The sequence below is a fragment of the Labeo rohita genome, chromosome 15, assembly GCF_022985175.1.
Source record: "Labeo rohita strain BAU-BD-2019 chromosome 15, IGBB_LRoh.1.0, whole genome shotgun sequence".
Lineage (NCBI taxonomy): Eukaryota > Metazoa > Chordata > Actinopteri > Cypriniformes > Cyprinidae > Labeo > Labeo rohita.
In genome coordinates, this window is record NC_066883.1 from 17,334,280 (window position 1) to 17,352,177 (window position 17,898).

The following is a 17,898-nucleotide window of genomic DNA, read 5'->3' on the forward strand; positions in this document are numbered from 1 at the left end:
GACAAGCGTGTTTCCACCTTACACTGCATGCGGGCTGCGAGGGAGGAGGCGGCGCAGGATTTGACAGAACAGGCAGTCAGTCTGGCTCCAGTAGGCATTGCCTCTCAGCACATCAGAGGAGCGATCCCTGAGGAAACAGACAAATAAAAGACAAGAGAGACAGTGTAGCCGCTTCTGTCTTACATCTGAACGTTCACTTTCATCTGTTTTAGACCAGCCACCTGCACCGCCTTTGTTAGTCGCGCTCGTCCTGATCCGCATTTCCCATCGTGCTTGCTTTTGGTCACAGCTAGCATTTACGCCAGGCGCGTTTGAGTGCCATTTGCCGTATTCTGCCTGCCACTCTCGCTCACCGGCGATTGATGAACAGGAAGTGATGGCTGGCTGCTGTTTTTCCTCCGTGACCGCTTTTAGCAAGGTTACTCTTCAACCCCGTGGCTGCTCTTATCCTCCTTCGCTCCGCGGCACTGCGGCGTATTCCCTAAAGGTCACGTTTGTGATGTCTTGCAAGCTGTTTGACGGCTGAGGCGTGAAGACGGTGTAGAGCCTGTGTAGAGAACGCCCACGTTAAATGACCTGCATATCTTTACCAGGTGTTTGCATTATATAACAAAATAGCTGAGGGATTTATTGAAGTATGTTGTATTATTAATGTTTTAAGGAAAACGTTCAAAAAATGTTCTGTTTATTTGAATTAAAATGTTAATGAATAATATTCTATTCTTTTAATCAAATGTAATTCATATTTCCTTTGAACGATTATTAAATTGTTACATTTAATAAATTATTATTTATTAGGGGTGTAACGTATGTACCTCGGTTCGGGGTACATACGTTAAAAAAAAAAAAAAATCTACAATGCTAGATTTCTTTTCATTTATTTTAAACAGACAGTAGTACAAATTACAATTTTTTCCACCTACATGTGAAAATACTAAATATTATATCAAATTATAATGTCATATATAGGCAATAAAATCTGCAGTACATATATACATACAAGGAATAAATACTTGACCTGTTTAATTTAGTTAGTAGTGATGGAAAGTTCGGATCATTTTACCGACTCGGACCTTTGAGTCTCGTTCAGCTAAACGAACGAATCTTTTTTGAGTCATTTCGTTCATTTTAGCAAAATATAATAAAAATGTTACGTGTTACTTCCCTAACACATCTACTGCTTACACAAACGCTGATCACACTACAAACAAGACAAAACTGTAATGCTATAAGAAACAAAAAAGATTCATTCATGGTTTACCTGGGTCTTTAGTCTATGATTAGTTCACCTCACCTCTTATCTGACAAGTTTTCAGGTTTGAGTCGTTTGTTCATCACGTGACAGCCCCATAAGATGAAAGAACGACTCGAAAAACCCGAAGACTCGAAACAGGTGAACTAATTCCAGTACAGAACCTAATAAGATGTTGCGCATGCGCGACTGAACGAATCACTCCCAGAGACGACTCGTTCTTCCCGAGTCACATTAAAGATTCGTTCAAAATGATCCATTACTATTAATTAACTGTCAGACAAGGGGAAAAAACAGCGTGACACATAACGTAGCCTATATTTGCTGAGTTTCAGTTCAGTTTTGTGACAAAAAGGAAACTCAAAGCCACATCCTATTTGTTTTTTGTTTAAATTGATTTTGCTGCGGGCGCCCCCCGTGACGGTTCGGTACGAATACTATATTTATGATTAACTACAGTTATCATTTTAATTAAAATGATGTTAAAATTATTATTAATTGGCATGTATTTGTATTATATAACAAAATATCAAACACTGGGGTGGTTATTAAAATATATTGTATTGTATCAAATAAAATTTTACAATTATTATTTAATTGAGAATTAATACATTCAATTTTGCTTATTCATGAAATAATAATATTTTAATTAAAATATTAATTATTAATATTTTATTAATAATAATATTAATTAATACAGAATTTATAATTATTTTTTCTTTTTTTTTTAAAAAGGTTTATTAACTTGTTACATTTAATAAACTATTATTTATATTATTACAATTATAAGTTTAATTAAAATGTTGTTAAAATGATCATTAATGTCTTTGCATTATATAACAAAATATCAAAGACTGGGCTGTTTACTAAAAATGTATTGTATTATAAACTTTTTTTTTCTAATAAACCATTCCAAAATTAGTATTATATTATTTAATATCATAATATTATTATTTAATTATAAATGAATTAATTAAATTTTGTTTATTTGTGAAATAATTGGATATTTTAATTAAAATATTAATTAATAGTATTTTATTAAGTAATAATATTAATTAATAAAGAATTTATAATATATATATATATTTTAAATTTAACAAAATTGGATGTAAAATGTGAATTAACATATTGTTTTTAATTAAATGTAACAAATTTGAATGTTATTTCATATTTTATATGAAAAGTTTATTAAATTGTTACATTTAATGAATCATTATTTATGATTACTATACTATATTATACTATAATTAGGTATTTATTAAAATTGTATTATAAACGTTTTTAAGTAAAACATTCCAAAATTATTATTTCTAAATTAATTATGAATTATTAATGAATTAAATTTTGTAAAAGTTTGTGAAATAATTTAACATTTTAATTAAAATATTAATTAAAAATATTTATTAATGTAAAAAAATCTAAAATGTAACTAATTTAATGTTAATTCATTTTTTCTTTATTTATTAAATGGTTAGACTAATAAATTATTATTTCTGATTATTACAATAATTTCTGATTATTATCATTATTAATGTGTCTTTGCATTATATAACAAAATATCAAACCCAGTTGCATTTATTATAGCAGCAAACCTTTATGATTAATATGATAGTTTTAAATTATTTTACATAATTTAAAAAATATTTTTTATGTGATTGTTTTAAATAATTATGTATTTGTTATTTGAATTATTATTAACCAGCCCACAAAACAAGCAGTATTTATTTTAATAAGCTAATATTTCAAACAAAATATGAATTAAATTGTTACATTTAATAAATTATAATTTATTAATATTTCAATTATTATTTTGATGTAAATGTTATTTCAGTGATATGAATATGACATATACACTACCGTTCAAAAGTTTGGGGTCAGTAAGACTTGTAATAGTCTTTAAAGAAGTCTCTTATGCTCATCAAGGCTGCATTTATTTGATTAAAAATATAGAAAAAAACAGTAATATTGCAAAATGTTTTCACAATATAAAATAATGTTTTTTATTTTAACATACTTTAAAATAGAATTTATTCCTGTGATGAAAAGCTGAATTTTTATCAGCTGTTACTCCAGTCTTAAGTGTCACATGATCCTTCAGAAATCATTCTAATATGCGGATTTATTATTAGAATGATCAGTGTTGGATAATATCAACAGCTGTGCTGCCAAATATTTTTTGGAACCTGTGATTTTTTTTTTTAGGATTCTTTCATGAATAACAAGTTTAAAAAGTACAGTGTTTATTCAAAATATAAATATTTTATAACAATGTAAATTATTTATTATTAACTTTTAATAAACTTTTAATTATTAACTTAATACATCCTTGGTGAATAAAAGTATTAATTTCTTAAAAAAAAAAAAAAAAAAAAAAAAAGAAACAATAAAAATGTACTGACCCCAAACTTTTGAACGGTAGTGTATATATACAACATAAAATGCCACATTTAATGTCATTATTGTTATTATGTGTTGTTTTAATAAATAATAAATGTATTGTTAATTAGAGTGACTTGCATTTAAAATATCAAACAAATTGTCATTTATTTCAGTCATTTATTGCATAAATTTTCATTTATAGATTACCAGCTAACTGTTTTATTAAAATGTATTAAAAAACAGATTTATTATGTTTTTTAAATGTCGAGCAGTATTATATAAAAAATACAGAACAAAAGATATATTGTCCAAACAACATTAATAGCTCAAAAAAGTGAAGTCAGCATTAAGAAAAGTGTTATTAGCATTACTTGCTTTTACGTGCCACTTTGTTTCATATTTAATGTGGTAAAATACATTTTATGAGTGGCTTAAGTGTGCAAAAGATACTTTTTGATTTTTAGGTCAGTGAATGTGAATGCTGGCAGAAGGCTAGGCAGTTCCACATCACATTTAGTAAATTTCCGCATACGCTATGATTAATCTTGATTCGGCTGCAATTAGATTGTATCAAATCTATATTTAATTATTACTTCTGTAAGGAGAAAGCACTCAGCTTCAGCTCTTGCTTTTAAAAGCCGTTCCCACTGCTAACCGTCCACAGTCCCAGACATTTACTCAAAAGAAGCGTGTCGTGACCTCACCTTTGAGAACAGTGCCGAGGAGGCCGGTGGTCCTCCATTATTTTCCCTGCTTCCATGGCTAGAAGTGAGAGAAATGGAGGAATGCGGTGAAGGAACACACACGCTAAAGAGCAAGAGGCACAGATGTCTCGTCTGGATGTTTCTCACCCTGCCCTCCTCCGCAGCCGTGCGTGTTTAAATAAAGCTCTGCACACACACACACACACACACACTGTGTTTGAGAGAGTTTATTACCTGCTCTCGTCAGGGTCATCAGTGTGATGTGTCTGTCAGCGACAGGATGGTGATGGAACAGGCCGGGAGGATTGTGTCAACCGTCCAGCGGGACTTGACACACCTTGGGATATTGTGTGGGAGGAACAATAAGGCCAGTCTCCTCTGGCTAGAGCTAGAGACGTGCAGGGAATAAGACTCGACCTGCTCCTCTTCCAAAACGTCCTGTCAGGAACCTGTGCGGTATTTTTTGTCATCCATGTCTTGTTTGGAAAGATGCAGCTGCACTTTGAAGCTCAGATGGGGATGCAGATGTGTGATGGTTTGTTACAAAGCACACAAGCAAAATGATGCATAATTTCTTTTGACATCTGGTTTGAAATAAAAATTTTTTAATTCCAATTTAACAAATTTCATTTTTAACAATTTTATAGCAACACTTTTCTGTATTGAATGAAAAATCAATATGTATGTATAAATGTGTTCCCATATATCTGTTAGTTATAAACCAACACAAAATGAGATAAAATGAAGCTAAATTAAATATATTTATTATCTGAACATCAGTATTATATTATTTTTATATATTATATTAAATTTCATATTTTTGTTAATCATATTACATTATTATAAAATTTGATGTATAATTTATATATATATTTTTATAAGAAATATTGATATGTAATACATTTCTATAAATAAAATATATTTTTATTAAATGTATACATTTTTATATTTTAATTATATATTATTTTAATATATTATATATTTTAATTATTTAATAAGTATAATAATATTAATAATATTGATATATAATAAAATTTTCATAAAATATATATTTATATTAAATGTATACATTTTATGGATATTTAAAAATATATATATTTTATAAATGTATTGTGTTTTATTCTAGCAATACGTTTTTTAATTGCATAAAGATTGATTATGGTAGAAAAAAACAAATATATGCAGCAATAAATACATAACAGAATAAAATAATTATTTATATGTTAATTATATTGTATTATTATAATATTTTATATTTTTTAATATATATTTGAATTATTTTTATGGATATTTAAAAATATATATATTTTTTATAAATGTATTGTTTTTAATTCTAGCAATACATTTTTAACTGAATGAAGATGAATATGGTAAAAAAAAAACAAATATATGCAGCAATAAATACATAACATAAAAATAAAAATAAGAATAATTACTTCTTATATGTTAATTATATTGTATTATTACTATATTTTATATATATTTGAATTATTTTTATAAGTATAATAATATTAATAATATTGATATATAATACATTTCTATAAATAAAATATATAATTATATTAAATGTATAAATTATTTTTATAAAATATCTGTTTTATAAATGTATTGTTTTTAATTTTATTCTAATAACTAAATGAAGAATAAATACATGATAACATAATAATAACAATAAGAATAATTACATCTTTTCGTTTTAATGCAGGGGTTTTCAAACTTTTGATGACCTTCAAATAATTAATTTCACATACAAAGACCCATTTATGCTGTGTATTTTTTTTAATAGATAATATTAAGATATAATGCATTTTTATAAATAAAATATATTTCTAAATAAATAATTATGTTTGATAAATGTCTAAATTATTTTATAAAATATCTATTTTATAAGTGTATTTTAAAAACATTTTTAGAAAACACAAAATGTAAAAAAAGTTTAATCTATATTATTTGAAAATTAATGTGTATTATTATATTATATTATATTATATTATATTATATTATATTATATTATATTATATTATATTATATTATTATGTTTTTTTTTGCCCTTTAATTTGTATATAATATTTGTATTTAATTTGTTCATTTGTATGTATATATAAATACACATGCATGTATATATATAAGAAAAATATGTTATGTTTATATATTAAATATATTGTGATTAATCACGATTAATCGTTGCCCAGCACTAATTGAGATTAAAGGAAATGTCTTCTTCCTTATATTATATTATATTATATTATATTATATTATATTATATTATATTATATTTTTTATTTTTGCCCTTTATTTTTCCAGGAAGGTCCCATTGAGATTAGTGCTGGGCAACGATTAATCACGGTTAATCACATCCAAAATAAAAGTTTTTGTGTACATAACATATGTGTGTGTACTGTGAATATTTATTATGTATATATAAATACACACGGATATATATATTTAAGAAAATTATTTTATGTTTATATATTAAATATACTGCGATTAATCGCGATTAATCATTGTCCAGCAGTAACTGAAATAAAAAGAAATCTCTTCTTCCTGGCCAGGATTATATTATGTTATATTATATTGTATTATATTATATTGACCTTTTTACTGGAAATCACTTGATAAAATGCTGCCTTGATAAAGTAGAAAATTGAATTTGCATTCAGAATTTAGAGCTGTGTGAATATGCATTAAATCTTAATATGCTAACTTTGACAGTCCCATAAAATTTGCTATGTTAAAACAAAAAATCTCTCAAATTATCTGTGGGCCCCTTACATCCTCATAGGTTGAAAATGGGGTGTAAAGAACTCAATGCATATTAGCGACATGTTAAACCAACCAGTGACCACACTGATTTTTATCCATTTTGTGTAACCCATGTTTAATACTTAAACTGTTTCCGTAGGTGAGTGACGGCAGTCTGACGGTGCAGGCCATCACGAGGGAGGATCGAGGGGCCTACAGCTGCCGTGCCCACAGTGACCAGGGAGAGGCGCTACACACCACCCGCCTTCTAGTGCAAGGTAAGCATCCACGGATTGCAATGTCTGTGTTGTAACACATTTCCATTGATTTTCCTCCTCTAGCAAAGAGATACATACACAACAAACAGGCGCATCTATACACAAAACGTCCAGTACTGAGAAGCCAGCAAACGTCCTTCACTATCAATATTTGTCTTTTTACTCGCTACTGTGGTCAACGCGTCCCGTCGATACTAGGTGCTACGATGCAAAGCCCTCGGTGCTCCCTGGTTAATTAGTCTCTTTCAATGAATCTGTGTATGGACACATCAGTGTTGTCAAAGTCTGGCCTTTACGTCTCGTCACTCTAAGCACATCTGCCGCAGTCAATACGCTCAGTCCGCTCCATCTGCATAGATCACTTCCTGTCACTCAGCTCCTAATGGAGCCTTCCAGTAGAAGCTGTTTACAGCCCGGCTCGGAGCGATGGAGGTGATATACTGCAGGTTTACAGTTACCGCTCGTGCCTTCTACACACTCCCTCACCTTCAGAGTGCCTTATTTATTTACCTGTAGTTCACATGAGGATCTTATATATCTTTCTCATAACTGATGATTTACAGCCTTACTGAAAAGATCAGCTCGAATTAAAGGGATAGTTCACCTATATATGACATTCTTCTTTCAGACAAATACAAACGTAGTTATATTAAAAAAATGTCCTGGTTCTTCCGAGATTTACAATGGCAGTGAATGGGTGTTGAGATTTTGAAGTCCAATAAAGTGCATCCATCCATCATAAAAAGTATTCCACATGGCTCCAGGCAGTTAATAAAGGCCTTCTGAAGTGAATCGATGTGTTTGTGTGAGAAAAATATCCAAAAATGTATATTTTATACATTTAAAAATGTATAAACCATAATTTCTAGTTTCCGCTAACTGTCGTACGTGCATTCACGAAAGTGTGGCGTTCCAGCAGATGAGGTAGGACGCAGGTGTAGCATAAGCTCCAGTGAGAATAAGCTAGTCTACTCTTGGCTTATATTGAAATTATTCTTATTTTGTACTTCAAATTCATGTCTTTGCTTTCTCCATTGGGCTTCCGTGTTCGTCACCACGTTCGTCTACGTCAGGGGTGCTCAACCCTGTTCCTGGAGATCGACCTTCCTGCAGAGTTTAGTTCCAACCCTGATCAAACACACCTGTCTGTAATTATCTCCTTCAGATCCTAATTAGCTGGTTCAGGTGTGTTTGGTCAGGGTTGGAGCTGAACTCTGCAGGAAGGTTGATCTCCAGGAACAGGGTTGGGCACCCCTGGTCTACGTCCTACGCCATCCACTGGAACACCACTCTCTCATGTATGTGCGAGTTGTTAACACCCTGGAGCTGTGTGGAGTTCTTTTTATGATGGATGGATGCACTTTTTTGGACTTTAAAATCTCAACAGCCATTCACTGACATTATAAATCTTGAAAGAGCTGAGACATTTTTTAATGTAACTCCATTTGTATTCGTTTGAAAGAAGAAAGTCATATATACACCTACGATGGCTTGAGGGTGAGTAAATCATGGGGTACTTTTTATTTTTGGCTGAACTGTCCCTTTAATTTCTACGCTGTTCAGGGTAATTTGTGTCGTGCAGTTGCTGGTCTAGCTGGTGGCCAATAGAAATGGATAATTAGAATGAAGATGTTTTTAATATTTCAGTGATTTCACTTAGACCGTAGTGAGAGTAAAAGGAGAAAAGGACTCTCGTTCAGTGTTGCATGATTGAAGCTGGTTGAAGCAACCCCAAAAACGTGATATTTATCACATGGAAGGCGAATTTTACCAGGGAAACCCCACCAAAAAAAGTGTATTTTACCCTGACAAATGCTTTTTTTAACAGGGAATCCCCTCGAAATGGGATCAGGCTAGTTTTGAGTAGCAATTGGACGGGTTTTGTGAAAACTGGCAACCCTGCCCTGGTTATCTCTCCATCTGTGCTCAGTTTTCACAAAATACCAAAGTTGGCAATCAAAAAGTGAGAAAATTTATTGTGAATTCAGATATTATGATCATTTCTGAGCTATGCTATCAGCGTTCACTTAATTCTACATTTTTATTAAAAGTCAACAATTGTCTTTTTGTTTTCATTCTGTGAACAAGCATTTACTTTTGCCACATAAAAAATGATAAATCATAGTTGTGATATAATCGTGACAAAAAGTCAACTTTGGGATACTATGTTATTATTATAGAGATAAAAAGTAAAAACTATGAGATACTCATTATGGCATAAAAAGACAACATATCAAAAGTGTACTATGAATAATAATTATGACTTTTTATCTCAATTTCGTAATTATGACATAAAAAGTCAAAAGTATGAGATACGTCATACAGTGATCATGACATATGACATACATATGACTTAGTATTTCATATCTAGCATATCTTGTTATAATGTTAGAATTTAAAAGATCTCACACTTTTGACACAGTAAATGTTGAAAATTAATAAGTTAAAATAAAGACTTTTTGTTATGATTTCTACTTTTCATCTCATAATTATGACTTAGTTTGTCATAATGTAGACTTACTATCTTACTGTGACTTAGTATATCATAGTTTAGGTTTTTTTTATATGGATAGAGCGTGTCATAGCTTTGACTTTTTGTTATAATTTAGACTAATTATGACTCAGTATCTCATACTTTATATGTTTAATCTCATAATTATGACATTTTATCTCATATTTATGACTTTCTATGTCATAATTATGATTTACCAAGGCATTTTTTTCTTGTCAGTGTCATAAAAAGGCTTCCATAGCATTTAAAGTGATAGTTCACCCAAAAATGAAAATTCTGTCATTAATTACTCACCCTCATGTTGTTTTGGATTGGTGGTATGGTTCTGTTTTGGGCAAGAACTCCCTGCGCATCCTGATAAGAGCAGGGAGAGCAGCAATAACCCCCTTAGAGTAAACAGAACAGAACAAACATAAATATATTGCAGATATCATTAATGTTCAATGATTTCATGTAAACATTTTTTTTAAATTAGCCAGATTCAAAAGAGAATCAGAAGGCAGAATCCTGACTGAACAGAGGAGGAGTTGGGGAAGGAGGAGGATAATTAGATATTGTGCAATGTGAAAGCTGGTGATAATACTGAAGGACCTTATACACTCCTGAACAAAATCTTAAGACCAAGGGAAACATTACAAGTATTCACATTTTGTGCTGGTGGATCGTAACCAGGTTGTAAGTACTGTTTCAAAATGGCAAAAGAAGAAACTGGACCAGGAGCCAAAAAATAGAGAGTAGGCAATTCATAGAAAACTTAGGAAAACTCAAACAGGCTGTTCTTCAGCTGATCAAAAGTTTAAGACCATAGCCTTAAAAACTTAAAATCTGCCGAAAATATGGCTTTGATGTCATTGTTCTTCAGGCAGTCACACTGTCATGACCTCCTGATGGCACAGGCAAAAAGGCTTTCTGTCTTTGAACATGGCAGGATTGTTGAGCTGCACGCGCAACGCCTCGCACAACGCGCCATCCCTGCCGAGATTGGACACAAAAAGACAGCCATTTCACATTTCTCAAAAGATCCTGAGAGTTATGAGACAGGGCAGTCAAGTGGTAGACCCAAAGAAAATTAACCTGTATTGAGCCGGAGGATCCGACGGGCTGTCCGTGAAGACACAGACTGATCCTCGACCCAGATTGAGGCCCTTACTGATGCTGACTGCGGCCCAAAAACCACAAGACAGCATCTGCAAGAGAAGGGCTTCAGGAACAAAAAACGTCTTCAAAGGCCACATCTCCTCCCATGCCACAAACTTGCCCGTTTGGAATTTGCAAGGGAGCACCAAACATGGGACACTGAAAGATGGAAGAAAGTTTTATTCTCTGACGAGAAAAAATGTAACCTGGGTGGTCCTGATGGCTTCTAACGTCACTGGTATGGCATGGAGATCCCACTAGAGATGGCACAGTGGAGGAGGCTCCATGATGATCTGGGGTGCTTTTTCCTTCAATGGGAAAATGAAGCTTCAGGTTGTGTAGGGGCGTCAAACGGGCGCTGGCTTTGTAGACATGTTGCAGTGGGCATCCCTCTTGACTGAGGGCCCTCGTCTGTGTGGTAATGACTGGGTCTTTCAACAGGACAACGCTGCAGTTCACGACGCCCACCTGACGAAGGTGAATAACGTCGCTCTTTTGGACCTTTCTGTGTGTTGCCCTGATCTAAATTGCATTGAGAATGTTTGGAGATGGATGGCAAGGGAAGTTTACAAAAAAATACGTCAGTTCCAGACTGTGGATGCCCTTCGTGAAGCCATCTTCACCACATGGACACACATTCCCACCAGCCTCCTGGAAACAGTCACATCAAGCATACCAAAATGAATGCTTTAAGTAATCAGCAAAAGTGTTGGGCTGCTCACTACTGAGTCCTTTTTTGACACTTTTAGCCCTGTTGTGGGTTTTTTTGGACAATGGTCTTAAACTTTTGATCAGCTGATGAACAGCCTGTTTGAGTATTCTTCAGTTTTCTGTGAATTGTCTACTCTCTATTTTGGCTCTTGCTCCTGTTTCTTCTTTTGCCATTTCGAAGCAGTAGTTACAACCTGGTTACGATCCACCAGCACAAAATGTGAATACTTGTAATGTTTCCCCTGGTCTTAAGATTTTGTTCAGGAGTGTATATGTGTGATATGATAGGTGTCGAATCCCTATAGGTAGACTTGATCTGATAATCAGATGATGTGAGCGTGACTTGATTTTTTAATGAAATCTGAGAGAGTACCATTTTGTTTTATTCTTGTATCTTCATAACATTAGGTTTGAACCACTGATGTCACATGGACTATTTTAACAATGTCCTTACTACCTTTCTGGGCCTTGAATGTGTCAGTTGCATTGCTGTCTATGCAGGGTCAGAAAGTGCTTGGATTTCATCAAAAATATCTTAATTTGTTCTGAAGACGAACAAAGGTCTTACAGGTTTGGAATAACATGAGGGTGAGCAATTAACAGAATTTTCATTTTTGGGTGAACTATCCCTTTAAGCCATGGATCACCTGGAGCTCTGCCTGTCTTGTCTCCTTCATGATGGATATGAGGGGATCTGTTTGATAAGTGAGTTTCGTGCACATGCAAACAGAATAATCATTGCTCGCTCTGAGTCAGCACCTGGTACTGGTACCACAGTCTCTCCCCATATGGCCTCGGCGTTAGTACAGAATGATGAAGTGGTTCAGTTTATTATCCATGGGCCGTGTACAGTATGACAGCAAACATGAGCAAGCTGCCTGTCACTGGCTTTGTGGCTTTTACTGCAGTCAGATTTATGGCAGTGGAGCATGGCTGTGAATACAGAAAAGCACGCTAACACACAGCCCGCACTGGGAAACAGAGCATTTAGAGGACGCTTGGACGCTCACTACATGATCTGCTAAGGGCTGGCTGAGATGTATTGAATATTAACAATATGTTTGTGATTATTTGGCAGAGATCTAAAATGAAGCAATGTCTTGAATATCACAATTTTAATGCAAGGCTTTAAAAACAATTTGATATTTTCCGCCAAATTAGTCAAACCTATATAATATCATGAATAAAGACCAATTAATGCTGTGTGTACAATAAGATTGACGTTATAAATACATTATGGTGTAAGTATTATTTTCAGTATTAAGAGTCCTGTTTTAATGCATTTTTATGGTTTTTACTTGGGCATTACATTTCTGAAAGCCCTAGAGACTTATTTTGCCATCTGTTGCATTCATTTCCTTGAATCAGGTGTAATTGTTCATTTCAAATAAATGTTTCAAAATGTGTTTGCATTATCACTTAAAAATTTGAAAATATTCAGTCTGAGTTTTGTTGTTGTTAATGTTTTAGTAAAAATAATACATGATGTTTAGTTCTGTATATTGGTGCATATAAAAGAAAAATAAATAAATATTGCATTAAAATTTATTTTAGATGTTTTATATATTCTGTTTAAATTGGTTTATTATATTTATATTCTAAAATATATTCTAAAATTTTATTATAATTGAATATTTATATTTTATATTATATATTATATTTATATTAATTGCATAAAAATAACAAGAATACAACATTTATATATAACAAGAATACAACATTTTTATATATATATATATATATACATATACACACACATTATGTTTATATTCGAGAATATATTCTAAAATGTTATTATAATCTAATATTTATATATTTAATATTTATATGAATTGCATAAAAATAATAAATATATACATTATATTTATATTCGCAAAATATATTCTAAAATGTTATAATTTAATATTTATATATTTAATATTTATATTAATTGCATACAAATAATATATATACACACACATTATATTTATATTCGAAAATATATTCTAAAATGTTATAATTTAATATGTATATGTTTAATATTTACAATAATTGCTATATATATATATATTTTTTTTTTTTTTTTTATTTATTTATTTATTTTTTTTTTTTGATTGCATTAAACATTTTGAATCCACTTAGCAACAATGGCTGCGCTTAATTTTATATATTATTATATTTATATATTGTTTATGTTTTATATATAAAACATTTTGATTGCGTTAAACATTTTGAACAATGTCTACTCAATTAAATCGATTAAATCATTCCAATTAAAGCCATTCTGAGCAGATACATAAGCAATGAAACAAAACTGAATCCAAACTGAATATCTGATCATCTGAAATATGTTTTTTAGTTATATCATCTGCCCTACCTGGACTTATGAATTTAGAAGAGGATCGTCTGCTCTCGTCTGAGTACCAACAAGTCAGTTGGAGACACATATGAACTGTGCCGAACCAAAATTGCCTTGGCCATGGGCTGTTTTGTTTAGTAAACTAGCAATATTGTTTTTACAAAAAGCAATATTCTCATGAAGCCTCTGGAGAGGCACTCTAGTTAAAACCTGCTTCAATAACACGAGCGCGAGCAACGCCAGGGATATTTTTAGACACTTTCAAGTGATGCCTTTTGCGATTTCATTTTAATAAGCAAAGCTGCGCTACTGTCAATAATCCCCTTAGATGCATTGTCATTTACTGCACATTAAGGAAACATCCAGGAAGCTCTCAGCATAGTCCACACATTAAGATGAGAAGATATTTCACAGCTAGTCATGGGTTTGTTTGTGCTAAGAGCGGCATTCATGCTGGATCTTTCTGCAGAGCACCCACAAATCTCACAGTGGTCCGAGTGTCACGACAGTATTCGTGTCTACCCACACGTCTAATTAAAAGTCTATTGGCAATTTCAGTGACAGCCTCATGTGGGAAGGATAATATTCTCTGTGGGAAGGTCTGACAGTAGTATCCTCGCTGTCTTTATTAGACAGGTTTATACACACACATAAACATGGAGGAGAATTAGGATAATTGGAAGGAATACCACATCTGTGGCATGCAGTCCATTACCACAGACAATAATTCCTTCCCCTCGTGTGTGTAAACAAACACAAAATGTGTTTGCAGTAAATACGCTAAGAAACGGAAAGTTAGCGGGTGAAAGGCTGGCGCCGCTAATAAATATTTGAGAACTATCACACTGTTTTCAAAGTAGAACCACCCAAACATGTTAGCATGCTAGCTTGTTAGCCTTGAGGTAATTCTCATTTAAACAACATGTTAATGAAATCCAATACTAAAGAAAATAAAATAAGATGCTAGTATAGCAGTTTTGGCTTTTGTCTCCTCTTCCTTTTGTTTTCTGGTCCTGTCACTGGTTTATTGTTTTGTTTAATTAGTCTTATGTTGTAATTGGTTGCTCTTGATTAGTTTTGTTATCTTTTTTTGGCTCAAAACCAGGGAACAAATAGAAGGGGAAGCAGGAACAAAAAAAAATAAAAAAATAACAGGAATCTAAAGACAAAACAAAATAAAAGACAAACCAAAACATAATACAAGAAAAAGAAAAAAAAGTGACACATTTCTCATTTTAAACACTCTTTCTTCATAAAAATCTATTGTAGATGCTTATTATTTGTAAAAAGGAGTCCACCAATATAGGACTGATTCTGTTATGATTATTGCAGATAAAGTTGACTGACATGAACGTTTTACCTCAGATCAGCTGTAACAGTCAGACCTCTTTGTTTCGATGCCGGAGCAGGGATGTAAGTTAGACAAGAATATCTCCGATTGAGCGATTGAGGTGTTGTGTTGCTGGATGTAATAATGAACGTAGTGGTCGTCATTTACCCCCGACATCTGAGCCACTGAAGATGCAGTAGATTACATTTGTTTGTGAAGGGAATGCACCTCCCGATCTACATATATCCGTCTGTGTTCGTGCGAATCATTCATGATCCAGCTTCACGTGGACATACAATAAGCTGCTAATACCTTTTAGAAAATGATTTGACACCTTTATTTCAATGGTAATTACTAATTATGACTGTAGCAAAGCCAGCGTTTCACCAAAAGTGATGCTTAGAGTCATATCTGTGATTTTTAAAGTGTAAAATGTACATATTTGTGCAAATGTGTCTTTGCTGGTACAGTGCCAGCATTTTTTGTTTTGTACACTACCAGTTTTTTTTTTATTTAATTTTTTATTTTTTTTTTTTTTTTTTTTTTATCAGCTTCAAGTGAGTATAAAGGTTTTTTTATGAATCTTTGTGATCGCCTTTCCTAATAATGCATGCGTTAGCAAGTTTAACGTCTAAACGCGGCTAAATGTGGCTAAAGTAAACAGGCTCGTCACTCCACAGAGAGAAGAGAGGGGCGGGGCGAACAAAGCTCATTTGCATTTAAAGCAGCCTCGACCAGAATGAGATGATTTTTGCAGAGCTGATTTTGGCAAGGTAAAAAGGGTGTTGTTTTACACAACCATTGAGAATTTTTAACCAAAGTATATTAGAGACTTTTCATTAAGACCCTAAAGAATCATATCAACTTGTGGAAAATGGGCATCCGATGACCCCTTTAAACTAACATGTATATATATAAATTTGCATCCGATGACCCCTTTAATAAAGTTAAAGAGTAAAATTGTAGTATGCATCTTATAAATTATGTAGCATGGTGCTACAGTGTGCATGAATGGTCATGCAACATGCGTTTTCGGTCGTGTAGTGTGGACGGAGATCCAGTGGAAACACCAGTATGGACAAGGATCATTTTTGTTTTAAAACACCCTCATTTTTCTGTTTTGATTTTTCCTTGTCTGTGTATAATCCTTGTTGTTGTTTGCCTCCTTCAGGTCCTCCATACATCGTGTCACCACCTGAGAACATCACTGTTAACATATCCCAGAATGCCCAATTTACGTGCCAAGCAGAGGCGTATCCTGGCAACCTGACCTATACCTGGTACTGGGAGGAGGACAACGTCTACTTCAAGAAGTAAAGTTATGATCGAGTTCACTTCTGTGCCAAGCCTCAGAGTCTTGAATACAGAAGCTGCTGTATGTGTGTGTGTGTCTGTCGGTTTTAGATTAGAGCCACATATATTTTTAGACCCAGAATCCCTGAATCTCAAGCCCTCTACAGCTGCATTAAGGCAAATGCTAGCGCAGTGACACGGAGGCGCACACAGCAGGTTTTTATGCCGGGATGGGAACATCTTGTGACACTGTGCTTGTGTCATCACATGCCTAAAAAAACATGCTGATCATCTGAAGCAGAGCCAGAAGCTGTTCTGACTCCCCCAAGCGTGGCCGTATTGACCCTCTATATGCAGGGCTGTAGTCTGTTCCTCTCTGTGGAAACAGGCCAGAATAGTGTTTTGAAATAACGGTTTCCGGTCGTATTGAACTGTGAGGGGCGGACGGATGTTCATGGGAATATTCAGACTGCTGGCCAACATAACACTTTGTGTAAAAACACTTTACTGATATTTGTAAATGTAGCCATAAAAATCAGCATTATATTTGTTTAGAAGTGATTTTGTTTGTCTGCAGACATACATACATACTTAGGGTTGTAGATAATTATTATTATTATTAATTATTGTGAAAATGAGAAAGAAAAGAAAAATGTAATAAAAAGTTAAAAGCTAAATTTCAGCTAAATGTCATTTCACATCAGTACACATTTTAAAAAGTGCTTTATATTTAAATTTTCTATATGTATATATTACATAATTGTGACTTTGTACTTACAGATTTGTCTATCTCAAAATTGCATTTTTATGTCTCACAAATGTATCTAGTTCCCATAATTCCAACTACATTTTGCAGCTTTTTATTTCTTGTAAATGTGTCTGTTTCTCACAGTGCATTTTTTTTTATCTCTGCTTTCTCATAATTTTAATTTTTACTTATAGTTGGGACTTTATAATAACTAACACTTTTGACTTTGTCTCAAAATGGCAATCTCATTCTTATGACTTTCTTGTAACTGTGACTATCTCACAAGTGAAAATTTTAATCTAAAAAATTTTAGTCTCAAAATGTTCACTATACTTGCAACTGTCATAATTGTGCTTTTTATATCACAATTGTGATGTTTGCAACTGTGCATTTATATCTCACAACTTTTTTCTCACAGTTGACTTTCTCATAACTAACTTTACAGTGGGGAAAATAATTATTTGATCCACTGCT

The 17,898-nt window shown here is 32.6% G+C and overlaps 1 protein-coding gene across 7 annotated transcripts in view; it reads left to right on the forward strand.

The window, feature by feature from the left end:
• igsf9ba (immunoglobulin superfamily, member 9Ba) overlaps positions 1-17,898 on the forward strand; it is a 96,139-nt gene that overhangs the window by 55,357 nt on the left and 22,884 nt on the right. For all 7 annotated transcript variants that reach the window (XR_007829205.1, XR_007829206.1, XM_051129472.1 and 4 more), the window contains exons 5-6: positions 7,238-7,355; positions 16,555-16,696. Coding sequence is in view for 5 of the 7 variants with exons in the window: in XM_051129472.1 (XP_050985429.1) it covers positions 7,238-7,355; positions 16,555-16,696 (260 nt within the window). In the remaining 2 variants the exon portion in view is untranslated. The remainder of the gene's footprint in view (positions 1-7,237; positions 7,356-16,554; positions 16,697-17,898) is intronic.